Source organism: Thermobia domestica, chromosome 2 (genome assembly GCF_964235325.1).
Source record: "Thermobia domestica chromosome 2, izTheDome1.hap1.1, whole genome shotgun sequence".
Classification (NCBI taxonomy): Eukaryota; Metazoa; Arthropoda; class Insecta; order Zygentoma; family Lepismatidae; genus Thermobia; species Thermobia domestica.
Window position 1 is genome coordinate 336,200,377 of NC_137455.1, and position 17,019 is coordinate 336,217,395.

At 38.9% G+C, this 17,019-nt stretch overlaps 1 protein-coding gene across 1 annotated transcript; it reads right to left on the bottom strand.

Annotated features, from left to right (window-relative positions):
* Nucleotides 1–1,419: 1,419 nt before the first annotated feature.
* On the bottom strand, nt 1,420–6,985 carry LOC145679546 (glutamate receptor ionotropic, delta-1-like). Its single transcript, XM_081750123.1, has 2 exons — nt 6,714–6,985; nt 1,420–2,602 (listed from the first exon to the last, which is right to left on the bottom strand). The coding sequence occupies exons 1-2, from the start codon at nt 6,983–6,985 to the stop codon at nt 1,420–1,422; spliced, it is 1,455 nt and encodes a 484-aa protein (XP_081606249.1).
* Nucleotides 6,986–17,019: the final 10,034 nt, after the last annotated feature.

Here is a 17,019-nt window from a genome sequence, read left to right on the forward strand (position 1 = left end):
CTGATTGGCCACAATCCTAAAATTCATAAAAAATCTGGCGAAGAAAATAAAATCAATTCTCCTCTTCCTTTTCGAAAGCACCGAAATGCAGTAGCTCACCTCTATATTATGACAAGGCACCAACTCGACTAATTATTGTTTTTATCAATTACTAATCACGAAATGTGTTTAGTAAAATTTATCAACAGAAATAATATGTTATTTAGTATAATAAAAATAAATTTCTAGACTATTACCAACGTAATTTAAAATATCCTAAATGGAACGAAATCATTCAAGGATTCGTTACTCCTGAATATTGAATTTTTCATCACTGGAATGTCCTGTTGTTAACTTAGCCTAAATATGAAACTACTTTTACGCAATTAGTATTGATCAAGAAATATTTGATGATCTATGATATTGCCGCTAGACAGTTTCTATTGTTCCTCTGCGTACGTGGAACACAATTGCATTTCTGTGTTGTTTGTGGTAGAAATATGTTGAAACAGGATTTTTCCCATACAGTTTTTAACTGTCAACTGTATCTTTCCCGCTTAATGAAGGATGTCTTAACGCACATTTTACTTATTTCAAATATACAACTTTGTGTCTCTTTACTGTAATGAGGAAAGAACACTTAAGTATTTAATATTAGCGTAAATTTGTTATTTTTAAATCACCCATTTTCTTTATGTAACGTAAATCAAATAATTTCTTTATTTTCAAAGATAAAACCATTTGAACCAACTCTTTGACACCGATTATATTTAGTTCATTTATACGTAAAGGATATTAATATTGAAAGGTTTATAAATTTTTCAACTTAAAACGTATACTATAAACAGACAGTGTGTAACATTAATTAGTTTATGAACAGTATTTTTGTTACTGATGTTACTGTGTGTGTAACTATTATACCTGTCTTTCTATATAACTATTATTTTATATTCCTTCTGAATGTAAAATGTTAACTCTTGTAGAATTGTAGTAATATTGTTAGATGATTAAAACGAATGAATCTATCCATATATTATGCATAAATATATTCTGAAAACGTTTCTACTAGCAAGTCAAAACATTCATCTATAGAAGTCTAAACATTCAAATGTTTCATAATTCACTCTAATTTTCATTAATAAAGCCATGGTAAGTATCCGGGAGAAGCAGAAGTGTTCAAAGAGGTATGTTTTGTGCAACTGACATTAAACACTTTAAATTCTTTTATTTTAATGATCTGAGTTTAATACTTTCACTATTTTAAGACGCATTATATGTTCATCAATACGAAGAGGACCTCCTTTACTAAACAGAACAATCCATAGAAAATAACAACATTAACTAAAAAATATGATCCTTTTATCAGTGTATACTATTCTGTTACATATCAAGAACTTGAAAACTTAAAAAATGGAGTTACCCTCAGTGCACTAGGATACCTTAAAACCTGTTTTTCAGACATCTTTCGTGATAAATCAATATTTCAATTGTAAATGCAAACAGTCCACTTACATACCCAATTAAAATGATGTAGAAACACGGGTGTATTTTGTGCAACGAAATTGTTTCGACACCAGCTGCACAAGGATTTTCACATTTCCTGTCATCCTTAGATTGTTTTACAACTTCTTGTTCCCATTTCTCGATCAATCCAGCCTGTTTCATTCTTCCAATAAGAGTATTGAAACGATGAAGAAATGGTGAACCTTTGGCTAGAGCAATAGCCTGAGGACGGATATCCCCTTTGTGATTCATCATATGAAACCGGGGAGGACAACTTAAACATTTATGAGCCTTGTGTGCATAATAATCTAAAATATTATCTAAAATGAAAACTGACGTATTTCCATATTGTATTAAGTTCGCTACCGTATTTTCAAACTTTACATCTATAATAAATCTCTTATGAAGTGTCCACAGCAATCTGTTTGATTTATCATTAAATACCATGCTACTCGATCTAGAGCCTCTTATTTCCAGTTGAGAATCTACAAGATCTTGAAGAGTGTTGATATCCGAATATCGTTTGGGGATTGATAAAATACTCACAATACCTCCTTGATATAATGATGCAAAGATTAGACTAAAGTAAACCCACACAAAAAATGTTATTCTTATTGCGTTACTCTTTGGCTGAGTTACTGATACTTGCCAAAGAATAGACCAAATATAACAAAATACTCTACATAATCCTTTCCTAGTATCAGCTTCACCAAATCTTCCGGTTGGAAGTACTATTAAAAAAACAAGAATCACAGAAAAAGTACTAATAATACAGTACCACACTTCGGCTTTATAGAATAATACTAAAGCCAACCACGTTGGTAATTCTTTCGCTTTAGGTACCAAAATTGCATATCTTGCAATAAAAACACAATCTGTAAAATCAGTCGCCTCATACCTTTCAAGGATTGACCCAAAAGTCACACCTGCCATATCCGCTTCCTTTCTCACAAGATTTCCCATCATATACAACCAAGTACCATTTTCTGCTTTGTATCCAATTTTGAAAGCTCTGTGGTTTACAATACTTTTAGTTTCGTAGTTCATATACTTTTTCAGTGCTTCGAACACAGTCACAACGAAACCTTCTTCCGTGTAGTTACCAGCATCATCAACTTTTCTGGACAATATTGGAAGAGCATTTCCTTCCACATTAGTCGTAGTCAATACATACTTGTGAAGATCATTTATTTTCTTTCTTGAGTAAGCTTGTTGAATTATCGAAATATTTTCTGATATTTGTTGTAGTTTTATATTTTCCTTATACGTTATGTTCGAGAAAGGGTTGTACGACCACACGAAAGCAACTGGCTTAGATGCATTGTTACAAGATGAGTTCTTATACATGAAAATATTTACTGAAATCACAGCAACATAAAGAATTTGTGCTTTCCAAAATCTTAACAACAGAGAAATAATGTCTACTTTAATGTGTCCATTCACTGATACATCAATAACCAGGAAATTAGCTCTGTTATTCCAATAATACTTGCTAGCAGTATCTCCTAATAAATACGTAAGAACCTGCTCACTTTCTGTGATTAGAAATATAACGTCTTTGTCACCAATTATTGGCTTTTGCATTGAAACACTTGAAGAATATTTACTGTTGTTGTTTAGATTCACTGTCAGCGTAGAAATTGCATTTTTATTCATGATGTTATAAGAGAGAAATTCTGTATGACATTCATTGAGATTATATAACATGGCAACAGTACTAGCATCAGGGAACAGCTTCGGAATCAAACGCCAAATCGAATGTGCCAGTTGAAGCTCATATGACTCATGTGTTGTAATATCAGTAATTATGTGTTTTTGTGCTGTGTTTCTGTGAAGAAAGTATAACAGCAGACAAATCACTAGAATTTTCTTATTGTTTTGAATTCCCATCCTGGGTTTAGTTCGGATAACAACTATATTGTGGCAACAAATCTTTTGCAGTTGTTTTTATATTTACCTGAAAATATAAAATAGTGTTATGGAACATCTGTAACTTAATTAATATTCTAAAGTATCATATTGTCATTATAGAATCAATTTCATAAACATCTATTGTAAATTATTATGCTATTATATTCAAAATTTTAACTGTGTGGGTAATTCGTTTTATTAGAGAATAATATTTTTTCTGTACTAAGACTTTACTAAATTGCATTAAGGACTATGAAAGTTACAGGCAAGATAATTGTACTTAATTCAAATTCATATATGAACTTGCTTGTACGATGGCAACATTTTTCTCCTAGTTATATTCCATAAGCTCAGTATATTGATTTAGGCTTATAATCTTAGACTATGCGTATCTTAGCTATCGTAATACTTGTTTCGAACATTCATTAGAATTTTTAACTCAGTCGACGTGTAATATCTTGTATTATGACACCACGTAATTGCGAAAACTTTTTGGCAAATTCCTTACAGGTATTTTCATTAGTGTTCTTATTACGTGTGTTCTAATTATTATTTTTTGTTATTGTAATTAACGTAGTTATTACTTATGTCAATAAATTATACATGCCAGTGTAAATTGGCACAATGACTCTGAGCAACTGTTTGGTTGATTCAGCATTTAATTTCCTTTTTCGCATCGAGGCTATATGAGACCTGGACGTACAACTTTACGGGTGGTCGAAGTTACATTATGTTAAATTGGTAATAAAATCATGACTTCCCCCTTCCCTGACCGCCGGTGGATGTATTAACCATGTAGCTACGAAATAGCTACTTTGAATATCTAAAATGTTAGCATGAAAGCGATAAAATACACCTGGTAATCAACGTGTGAGTTTGGGGAAAATTTTACATAACAAACGTTTACTCAATTATTGCAAATGTTTTTCTCAGGCTGTTCTCTGGAGAGTTACAATAATCTGTAATGATGTTGTTAATCCGAGAACTTTCTCCCCGTCCAGATTTTTTCTCTGAAGTTGTTTGTCTCAAGCAGCACGTTTACCCATTTAGTTTGAGAGTAAGATTAAATTGATTTAGTATCTTGATTTAGCATCTATGATTATTTATTTTTGGAAATTCTATGAAATTGTACTAACATTGTATCTACTATGAACATCAAAAGGAACTTCTGTATAGAGTTGAAACTAAACTATATAATAAATTCTTTCCGATAATCCAGGGATGGCAAACCTTTCTAAGATTGAGAGCTACTTTTCATTTCGGAAAGCAATGGCTGTCTACTTATCTATTTGCTATTTCGATAGATTGAATATAAAAACATACCAATAGTCAATACAGATGTATGTCAGACCGTCGTGAGAGTCATTTTATCAATTATTTAGAATCATTTTATAAATTTTTAATTTTATACTATGAATTGTTTAACAGTAAAACACTGTTTGAAATCTAAGACCTGGGAGAACTTGTGTTGCCTACAAGACTCGTGAAAATTTATCATGTTAGAAACGAGACGAGATTGTTCATGTTTCCAATCTTGTTTCAAATTTTAAAATACACTTCTCGTCTCGTGGACAATACACCGGAGGCGAGCTTTTTCCAAATTCTGTTGTGGTAAGTGCCTTTAACATTATGACCAGTTTATCTGATTGCATGTGTTCACCGAGAAAAATGATTGGGTTGAAAGTGAAAACGCGGTGTTGGTAGAAAGTTTGCAAATAAATTGGGTTGTTTGGGAATGTTAGGTGGTCACTTGCATCCCAATTGCATTACCTATTTGGTCAACAAAATGACTATATGTCACTGTAGAATACTTTTAACGAACACTTGGGTCATACCCGGTTAACGGAAAGTGTCATGACGCGTGAAATATATAGTCTAAAGGGAACTGATTTACGTGGACAATTTAGTACTGCAAGAATTTCAACACATGTTTTCTTATTTATCGTCTATTTAGTCGAAATTATACAGAGTTATAACTTTGCAGACGCGGATTACTATAACAACGTTAGCTCCTGTCCAAGGGGAAGGGTAGGTTATGAAAATAGTGTTTGAAAGATAAAAATCATTGCATAATAGCTATAATGCATGAATAGTAGTGCTGTCATGTGTTTTTCTTGTCTGTTATACTTATGTCCTAGCACATAATAACATCAGGTGGTACAACTGTTACTCGTGTAACTTGTAAGACTATTCACAAGTTTAAATAAATATTATTGTGATCAGTTACAGAAAACAAAACTTTTTCGCTACTTGGCATAAATGCCAACTATAATACGTGAAGCTTTGCTCATACCAAAGAAAGGAAACCAATGCAAATATTCACAGCCAGTAAGGAATTGATATCACTAGAAGGCCCGTAAGGTGTCATTTTGATAATTCCCGTAGTAAAACAATGAATAAAATATTTATTTCTTAGGCTAGAGGTGTGTAACTTTTTTTTTACTTTTTTTTGCAAAATAATAATGTGAGCACGGGAAAGAGCTTGTGCCCAATTAATTTGCGTATTAAGAAAAGAATTATCAGATTTGCTACAAACGCCCGAAGATGTAAAATTGACACACTAGATTAAATTAAGAAAAGGAACTTCTTTCATTTCATACTCACCCAGAGCCTGCTCTGAAGCGCCACTGAGTAAACAGTGACGATTTTTTAGAAAATCCTTCCTTTTCCTGTTCCTGAGCTCTTTCTCTGTCTCTGTCGTGGCGAACCGTCTGTCAGACTGATCTAGCCAAGGGCAGCCGGTTCTACAGATCGAGATAGGGGACTTGCTCCCCCTGGACAACTATCTGAACGGGTTGTCCCACCTTTACATCAATACATTTCATTGTCACTCTCATTACATCGGTTTGTGCGCAAATACAAGGCTTGTGGCAGCAATTGGTCTTTACGATGATCGACCCAGGCTCAGTCAGTGGATTACCTCTGGAATGCAGGCATGGAGGATTACCCCCAGTCTTCGCTAGCCCATCTGCTCCCTCCACAAAGGTGGAGAAGCGGAAGGACTATGTTGAAAGGCAGCGACGGGCTTCAGAACGCTCGAATGCCTCCACTGTGTCAACTGCTTCTAACAGATCTAGATCCAATCTCCACGGAGCCAAACAAAATACTCTGATAGGGTCAAGAACTCGCCTCCCGCCAAGAAACAACATATCGATAACGCTTCAGTTTAATCAGACATGGAAGCCGATGTTACACCAACTGCACGCCGACCATCCTCATCATCTCATCCTACTTCTCCATCACTTCATTGCTTCTTACTGCAAAATTTTGACGCCAAGTTCACAAACGAAAAGTTTATCATTCTGCAACTCCGTAAATACCTTCCCAATATTCCCATTACCGAAGTCGTCAAGACACGCAATGGTTTCATTTTCAAATCCACCGATGCCAATTTCTTAACTACCGTCCGAAATAAGGCCTCCTTTGAGATATTCGGCAAAAATTCCACACTGGTTTCTCTCAACACCGCTCGCCGTAAGCAAGTTCCTCCACCCAAACGCTCTCCGCTGCTATCTGTGGTTATCCGAGGAGTTGATCCCTCGTAATCTGACGAGGAAATACTCGAGGAACTAAAACAGGAAGGGCACACCATAGACAGAGTAATTCGCATACGCAACAATACTGGCCCCACTTACATGGCACGGGTGCTGACTATGTCTCAAGATACGATAGATTTCCTGCTCACTAATGGTGCATTCATTTACAAGAGAAAACATCGAGTTGAGCCTTCTCGCTCTTCTCCGCCTTTACCACTCCGTTGCGAAAAGTGCCAGACCTATAACAATCATGCAACTGTAAATTGCACAAACCCTACAGTTTGTGGGTACTGCTCTGGATCACATCTCACTAGAGTTTGTCCAAACATGCAGCTTCCACCCCAATGCTCCACCTGCGCAGAACGCCATCCTGCCTACAGTTATAAATGTAAACGCAAACCTACACCGGACGAAGCACATCCAGAACTAGTGGTTCCGTTACGAACGCAGTCTACTTCCACAAACACGGAGACTACTATCAATGATCCAGTTACCATTGGTAAATTGCTAGAATTTATTACCCTTGCACTTCAAAACATTCATCCTTTTCATCGTCCGCACATCCTTCAACAGCTCACTCTAGCAGCCAAATCGACTTTTAATGTAGCTCTTTACGCCACATATTCTAACAACTATGTTCACATTCATACTACTCCACTTGAAACATCAGTGTAACATTCTGCTAATCATGGATTTGGGTTTTTTGTTCTTGAATATCCGTTCTCTTCCGAAAAACAATGTACTTTTCCAAGCACTTTTACTAGAAGAACATATTTACCGCATTTCAAGAGGTTACCGCATTTCTCTTGAACGAAACTTTCCTCACTCCGTCCACACAGTGCAGAATTCCAAATTTCACTTTACTCCGACACGATAACCTCTTACCTGCGTTACGGGCAAACGGCGGAGCTGCCATAGGTTTCCAGCATCATCTTCCTTTCAGACAGCATACTAGCCCTGTACTAAACATACCAGAATATGTTATTACTACTTTTTACTTTAAATCCATTGCTATCACTCTTGCTACTATTTACATCCGGCCCGGCGTACCCATACCATACGATTTCTTCTCTCATATCTCCAACACCTATAAGCACTTCATTATTCTCGCAGATATTAATATGCATAGTCGCACTGATCAGGAGCGTACACACTTCCAAGATTTCATACTGACCAACACTACTGGTGTTCTACTTGACTTACCTTCACCCACTCGCCCAGCTTCTAATACCACACCCGATGTAGCAATCACTTCGAATACAATAGTTACGCATTGCACAGTTACAGTCCTGGATTTGCTTGGCAGTGATCACGCCCCAATTAAACTTACTTACCATACTGGTCTTGCTTACTCGCCAACTGCACGATCACCTCGTTTTTCTCCACGCTATGATAAAGCAAACTGGGATAATTATCGCACTTACCTTTCTTCAGCCATCGAACCATATCATTCACCTACCACTTCCGACGAACTTACTACCCAGGTTGATGCTCTAACCACCGCTATTCAACAGACCTCCACACTCTATATTCCACAAACTGAGTCCATACCTTTTCGGCCTAAGTTACCACCTCAATACCTTGCTATGGTACGTCGTTCACGTCAATGCTATCGAGAATATCTGCAAACTAGAAATCCTGCTACCTTACGTCTTCATCACCAACTCCAACGGACCGTTCGCAATTACATTACCGCCTACAAGCAACGTCAATGGATAAAGACATGTAATCACCTTGCAGACACAGCACATCCCACGTTATACTGGAAACGTTTTAATGCTCTATGTGGCAAATTCACTAAGACACCTTATCCAATTCTTATCAATAATACGCCTGCCCATTCTGATCAAGACAAAGCCAACGCTTTCGCTTCTCACCTTCAATTTATCTTTACTCCACCAGCACCAGATCCTACTACTCGCACTCATCCCGCCGATACAATTAATACTCAGTCTCCACATCTCCAACCAGATGATACTCATACATTACCTACCCACGCACTCACCACTCCCATTACATTGGAGGAGATTGCTTCTGTCGTTCGGCGAAAACGTAATACCGCTCCAGGTTTTGATGGTATTACTTATCGCCATGTAAACGAAAGTCCCCTTTCATTACCCACTCTTCTTTCATTAATCTACACCTTCATACTCCGCACTGGCTTTTATCCACTGGACTGGAAAGTCTCCAAAACTCTTATGTTCCCCAAGCCGAATAAACCGCCGTCTGATATTTCATCCTACAGACCAATACAGTTAACACCCACCTTCAGCAAGATACTTGAAAGATAATTGTTAAACGCCTACACCCATACTTAGCCTCTCGAAACATAATCCCCACTCATCAGGCTGGATTCCGACCTTCGTATACCATAAACGACCAATTACTTCGCCTTACTACTCTCATTACCAACCACTATAACTCTGTTCACCCATCTTGTCTCATTTTCTTTGATCTCGAGAAAGCCTTTGATAAAATCTGGCATATAGCTCTCATCTACAAACTTACTAAGCTGAAACTTCCTGTCACATATATCCGTCTCATCTACCATTATCTCACCTGCCGTTTGTCATATGTAGCAATCAATGATTCACTCTCGCACCCTGTTTTCCTCATGTGTGGTGTACCTCAAGGGTCCGCCTTATCGCCTCTGCTGTATATTCTTTTTGTAGCAGATTTTCCAGACTTGCCTCACAATATCCACCTGTTTCAGTACGCAGACGATACAGCTTTTCTTGCTCTCTGCCGCACCATCCAACAGATTAATATCTCTCTTCAGGAAGCACTTAATCGCTTCACACGCTGGTGTCGCAAGTGGAATCTAACAATCAATGCAGGCAAAACTCAAAGCATAATTTTCATACCGCCTCGACAACGATCCAAAGTTCAACGCAATCCATCTTTACTTTCATTAACAGTTAACGATACTCCCATTCAGCCTTCTAAAACTAACACATACCTTGGAATAGTTTTCGATCATCATCTTACTTGGGCACCTCATCTCAAATCTCTCAAGGCCAAAGTCACAAATAGACTTAATCTGCTTAAACGACTCACCGGTACTACCTGGGGACTATCTTCACATCTCGTACTGAATACTTACAAAGCGTTCCTCCGACCAGTCCTAACCTATGGCTTTCCTGCGTGGATCTCCGCTCCACTCTCCTACTATAAACAGCTGGACATTTTCGAACGACATGCTTTCCGTATCGCTTTTCGCATTTCTCTGCCTAGCCCTACTCGTGATCTGTACACTCTCATCTCCTTCCCGATTCTCAAATTTCACCTTGAATCACTCTGCCTCAAGTTTATTACTGGACGTTATGCTAATCATCAGCCTCTTCTTCTTGAGACTATGCACTACCTAGCACTTCATCCATGTCGCTCTCGTTACTATCACACACCGTTACACCTCCTCTTTACACTTTATTGTTACACACTTCCCCCTGATCATCCGGACCTTGCACTGCTCGATGAATATCATTTGCATGATCATCTTCCGCATCTTTTCCCATCATATAGTGCACAGTAACTACCTTTGTAATTAACAAGGCTCCCCATGTCTTCATCAGCCTAGCGTCGCCCCTTGGCAGAAGATAATCGCATTTGTCATACTAATTTCTCCTAAGTGTTGTGCCGTGCTTTGCACCTCACCTCATCCATCATGCCCTTTATAATTCAATCTTTATATTTCTCAATATACTTTATTAGCTCAGAACTTATACTTTCCTATCTCTCAGCCTTTTCGTAATCGTTTGTCTGCACTATTTAGTATTACTAATGCTTGTTATAATACATATTATTTAATATCTGTTTTATATGTTATATATGTTGTACTTTCGTCACACCTTACAGAATGATTATGATCGCAAAGATCATAATGTCCTTATGGAATAATGACTAATAAAGAATAAATAAATACTGCATAACCTAACCTCACTTAGACCATCCATGATTATTCATTCCTCTCAGTCCTTCAATTCCTTTCCTGGAAGAGGGTGTACCCCTCTAAGAGGTGGCTAGCTGTCAGCTAGCCTTAAAAAAATCTTTCATTTGAGAGGGCGTAACCCTCTAGAGACAGTTCAATATGCAACTACTTGATGATTCATGCTAATAGAATGAATTATGTCCCATAAATCAATAAATACTTCAACAAAAATGTATATCCTATATCAAAACCTATTCCTTGTCTAAACTCAACTCCTCAAAAAAATTATTTCATTCCCGTAGAAAGGACGCAACTCTTTGGGCCGGTAAACGTAAAAAACTTCTTTCGCTAAAAACTAATACGATACTGCTCTAGACTTGATCTTCATCAATTCATCAATCGGAATCATCCTAAAAACAAAGAATCCCGATCTTTATAAACATCTCATCTATAAAGTTGGAGCAGCAATGTATGGCGTTAACACGAAAATTCAACTCCTTAAAACTCATATCAAAACACTACCTCCGCCTCGGCGTACTCCATTACTCTCTGTAGTTATCTGTGGAGTTGATCCCACCTATACTGAGCAAGACATACTAGAGGAACTAAAGCAGGATGGGATTCAACCTACTAGAGCTCTCCGTATTGAGAATGCTAATGGCCCTACATACATAGTCACACTTCTAACATATGATCCAGCACTGGTAGACGATCTTCTAAATAACGGTGTATACATTTACCGTTGCCATCATCGGGTGGAGGCTCACATCTCCGCCTCTCTCACTACGGTGTGAAAATTGATTAACTTATAATACGCATCCAACAAACAAATGCACAACTCCTTCCGTCTGCTCCCATTGCAGAGGAGATCATAGACCAAAAGAGTGTCCAAAGCTCAACGAACCTTCCAGATGCAACACTTGTGACGGGGAACATCCAACTTATTCCTACAAGTGTAAGGCCAAACCTAAACCACTTCCAGATAAATCCGAGACTGTTGTACCTCTACGTATCCATGTCTCATCACGTCAAACCGGCATCTCAGCGACCACGCAAACATCCTTCTTACCCCACCTACTGTGGAAAATATTTTGAAGTTCATCACTATAGTTCTTCAAAATGCCTTTCCGTACCAGCGTGAGGCTATTCTAAACCATGCAACGAAAGCCGCCTTCGATATAAACCAGCTTCACATGGCAGCTACATATGCTGGACTATCTACCTACTTCCATTTCCATACTGACACCCATCATGAATAGTACAGATAAGAGAAGGAAGACTATTGCATTGCTATTCTGCAATATTCGTTCACTACCTACCAAGCGAGTTCTCTTAGAAACATTAGCAACTCAGCACAAAGCAGATACCATTCTACTTAATGAAACATTTCTAAAACAATCTGACAGCTTCAATCTTCCACGTTATCATCTCATACGCTCTGATCTGCCAGAAAACATCGCACGTGGTGGTGCAACACTAGCCATTAAGCACTCTCTTCCACGGCGCCATATCATACCACCTTCTCCCGAACAATATCCCGAACATGTCATATTGACGCTGTACTTTCCAGGAAATACCATTACCATTGCCACCGTCTATGTTCGATCTACCCAACCGCTTCCGTATCGCTTTCTAACGTATCTAGATTTCAACTTCAGAACATACATTTTATTAGCAGATATCAACTACCATTCTCGTACAGCAGCTCAGAACGCTTTCAAGATTTTCTCTAAACTACTCATAGTTCCTACTGCAGTTACCACATTCTACTCGTCAGGAAAGTGGCACTAGTCCCTACGTAGCAATCATCTCCAATAATCTGTTACCACTTACTACTATTGATGTCCTTGGTGCCATAGGTAGTGATTATCTCCCAATACTTCTCTCTATAACTCCACGTCTGAAATCCACTGCATCCGCATAACCAGGCACACCCAAATATAACTTTAGCAAAGCTCAGTGGGATCAGTAAAGCACTTATATCAACAAATATCTGCCGGCAACTGCACCTACTCTCACAACAGTTGCATGTATTGAACCTTTCTGACATACTCTGACTGACATAGTCTCTCATGCTACGGAGTACGCAGTTACTAAATGTGCCAGCGAATTGTCTAGACCTCGTCTACCAGCACGCGCCCTCGATCTTCTCTCACACTCACACGAGTATTTAACAGAGTTTCGTCGCACAAATGACCGCCGATTTCTTCTTCTCCATCGTCAATTCCAACGTACGGTACAGAACTACATAGTAGCCCGCAAACGACTAGACTGGCGTATCTCCTGTAATGCTTTGCGCCAAGAAACAACAGACCCCCAATTCAGTATCAATGACAAACTCCTTCCCCTAATCACTCACATCACCAATCAGTTTAACTACAATTAACCATCCTGTCTAGTCCTATTTGATTTAGAAAAAGCATTTGACAAAGTTCGGCATGTTAGTTTAATCTATAAACTCTTTTCCTTTGATCCTTCTATCTGATATATCCACTTTATTTTTCCCGTCTCCTTTAGCCTACCCGGCATAACCATGGGACGTAAAATTCAAAGATATCATTTCATTTTTCCACTTTATTTTTCATTTTCTCACTTGCCCCTTCGGCTATGTTTCCATCAACAACCACTTATCACATCCCCTTTTTCTTAATTCAGGCGTTCCCTAAAGTACATCACTCTCTCTCCTCCCTATCCCCTTTATGTGGCTGACATTGCTCCTCTTCCTCCCAATCTATCAATACGCTGACGATACGGCGTTTCTTGCTGTTGCCCCTACCGTTCAATAGATTAATCGTATATTACATACAGCCATCAATACTTTTCTCTAATGATGCAGACACTGGCTCCTCAAATCCAACGCCAATAAGATACAATCTATCATTTTACTTCCGAAAGGAAAACGATGTAAAGTGTACCTGAATGAGCCTAATCTCCACTTTCATGTCGATCACGTTCTATTGCAACCATAGAATACAGTGACCTATCTTGGCATCAACTTTGACCGACATCTCAAATGGTCGCCTCATCTCAAGACCATTTGTAAGGAAGCATATAATCAACCCAACTTCCTGCGTGGCTTGACCAGTACCACCTTTGTCTCACTGCCGAACACTTTACTACATATAAAATGGTCTTACGTCCCATGCTCACTTATGGCTTTTTTGCCCGGATCTCGGCCGCCCCATCATTCTATGCTCGATTGCAAATCTTGGAACATGCTCTCCGTCTTGCTTTTCGCATTAGCCTTAGCAGTCCTATCGGAAATCCTTACAACCAAACACCCTTTCCACATATCTTTTACCACCTGGAAATGTTACGTCTCCGCTACACCTCACAAAGATTTCACCCCTCTATCCTATGATTTGGATACAATGTATCACTGTGCTCTCATTACACCCCAGACTTCACTCCGCCACTCTCTTCTCTCACTTCTTTTTACACTGTACCACTACTCCCTTCCCAATATCTCCGATCTCATCCTCATCATTGATTTCATCACCGATGCAGCCCCACCATGCATCATTCCATTGTTTGCATTGTCATTCTATTGTTCTACCAGGGCTTCCAATTGATGGGGTGGATTAAAAAAGAGAATAAGTCATTTTTTTGCCAATTTTGAGATATTGGTTCTACTAAGTTCCATTTTAGCATTTTCGTATGTTGAACTGAGTTTCGTGCCAAAACTCCATAAATCAAATTGATTGTAGGTAAAAGAAAACAGTTGTTTTCCAAAATGTCTTTAGTCAACAGTATTCTCTGAAGTTATTTCCTAATTCATGCCTAAAACACTTATAAAACTCTTGCTATAGAAGTAGACAATTACAATTTTCTCTTATATAGTTTACTTTTCTTTCACAGAAATAGAATGATGGAAACACACACAAAAACATCGTCTCCTGAAATACTTACTTTTTTGGCTTAGGCACTTCTGGAATTGAGCTCTTCAATTGTTATCATTAGACTCGGAACTGCCCCAAATCAAAAAATGAAATGAAATCTTTAAGTTTTACATCCCACAGTTATGCCGGTTAGGCTAAAGGAGACGGTGATGATGAGAGATGAGTGAAATGGTGGAATGAACAAAGTGTGAGGAAACGGGAGAACCCCGAGAAAACCCACGAGCACGGTGTTTGTCCACCACAAAGTTCACTTGGCGGGGGCTGGAATCGAACCCGGGACCCCAGGCACCAGAGGTGAACGCTCTACCACTGAGCCACCGCGCCCCCTTGCCCCAAATCAGATGATAACCCACATTTGTCTTACTCAACCTGTTGATTTGCAGTCTAGCGTACGTAACCACATTCCTTCCATTCCACCTCAATAATGATTATAGTTAGTAACCATAATGTCCACAACTTTGCACTGTAATTATCTCCCGTTTATGATGAATGATTATTTGGTTATTAACAGTATGTAAAATATACTGTATAATAAAGTTGAATAAAACTATCGTAACCCACCCATCGTTCTCCATTCCTAGCTATTAATTCTAACCCACTACCCGATATAAAGTGCGGTACCCTTTGGGTGGCTGCTACTTGCAGTTGGCTTGCAAAAGTATCCTTAGTGTTCATACTTACCCGTCCTTGGCTTTCTCAGCGAGTAATTTAGGTGCCAAGTCTATATTCAGATTATTACTCTTCTATGAACACACACCTTCGGTGCTTGGGGTCCCTGGTTCGATCCCAGCTCGCGCCGTGTGGACTTTGTGGTGGACAAACACCATGCTCGTGGGTTTTCTCGGGGTTCTCCCGTTTCCTCCCACTTTCTTCATCCATTTCACTGATCTCTCATCATCACCGTCTCCTTTAGCTTAACCGGCATAACCGTGGGACGTAAAACTTAAAGATTTCATTTCATTTTTTCTTCTGTGAACACAGATCAGATACATCTGAATTTAGAGCCAAGTGATGTGGAGAGGGTTCAGAGGGTTTCATCCGATCGAGGACCTCTTTTACAGCTTTCACTCTTCATTTCATCTCATTTTCATTGTCAATCTCATCTACATCTTACTAGATGGCATCAGGTGGCCATCCGGATCTACCCCAGCCACCTCCAGGTCTGTGTTTCCAGCTACCTCGGTAGGTAAGAGGGCCAACCGCAGGCAAAAAACTGCATCTCAAGGCAAGAATACTGCTATATGCCGCTCTTCGCTCCGGATAGAACTAACACCACTTCTTATCAACCGCTGTTTAAACATCATCACACTGTGAGTGACTCCGAACAATCTGTTAGTTCAATGAATCTAGATGACGACAAAGAATTTCTACCTCTTGAGAATGCTTCCAAACCGGGCCTGTATTCCTTTCTACTTAACAATTTTGACACTAAGTTTGAAAATACCAAACTAGCCTTCCAATGGGTAAAATATCTACCACGTGCCTCTGTAGCACAAATTGTTCGCGACTCGCAAATCGTTTTTAAATCATTCGTTTCTACTTTCTTAACCACCGTGTGAAATAAGTGCAGCTTTAAAATCTTTGGTTAAAGCACCTCGGACCTAAGACATATAGACAAGCACCGCCACCACGTAAAAAACTGGCTTTCTCGGTTGTCATCCGAGAGGTTGACACTTCTCTAACAGACGATGAGGTCATGGAAGAACTCACTATTTAGGGACACTCCATTCTAAAATGGCCTGGTATTAAATGCGACAAAGGAGTTACTAATGCGGTTCGAGTTGTAACTAATTCTCAAAACACTATTGATGATCTTCTCACTCATGGTGCCCTCATCTATTAAAAGAAACATCGATTGGAATCATTGAAGTCGCCGCCACCTTTACCATTGAGGTGAGAGCCGCCAAGCATACAATTCGCATCCAACAACGAAATATACCAGCCAAGCAAGTGTGTGTACTGCAGTGGAAACCAGGAAACGAAAGCTTGCACCAACTTGAATAAGCAACCCCAACGCTCTAGGTCCCGGAACAACACCCCATAAATAGCTATCGCTGCGAAATGAGGCCAACGGCCGAAACGTTGAATCCGGAGCTCACTGTTCCTCTGCGACTCCATACATCAACTCCTTTGATTACTTATTATAACATTGCAAAATATTGAGGATTTGCACTGTTGGTTGATAACCAACTTACACACAGACGAAGAGAAAGCAAACGCCTTTGCAGACCATTTGCAAACTACCGCCTCCCCGTTTCCACAT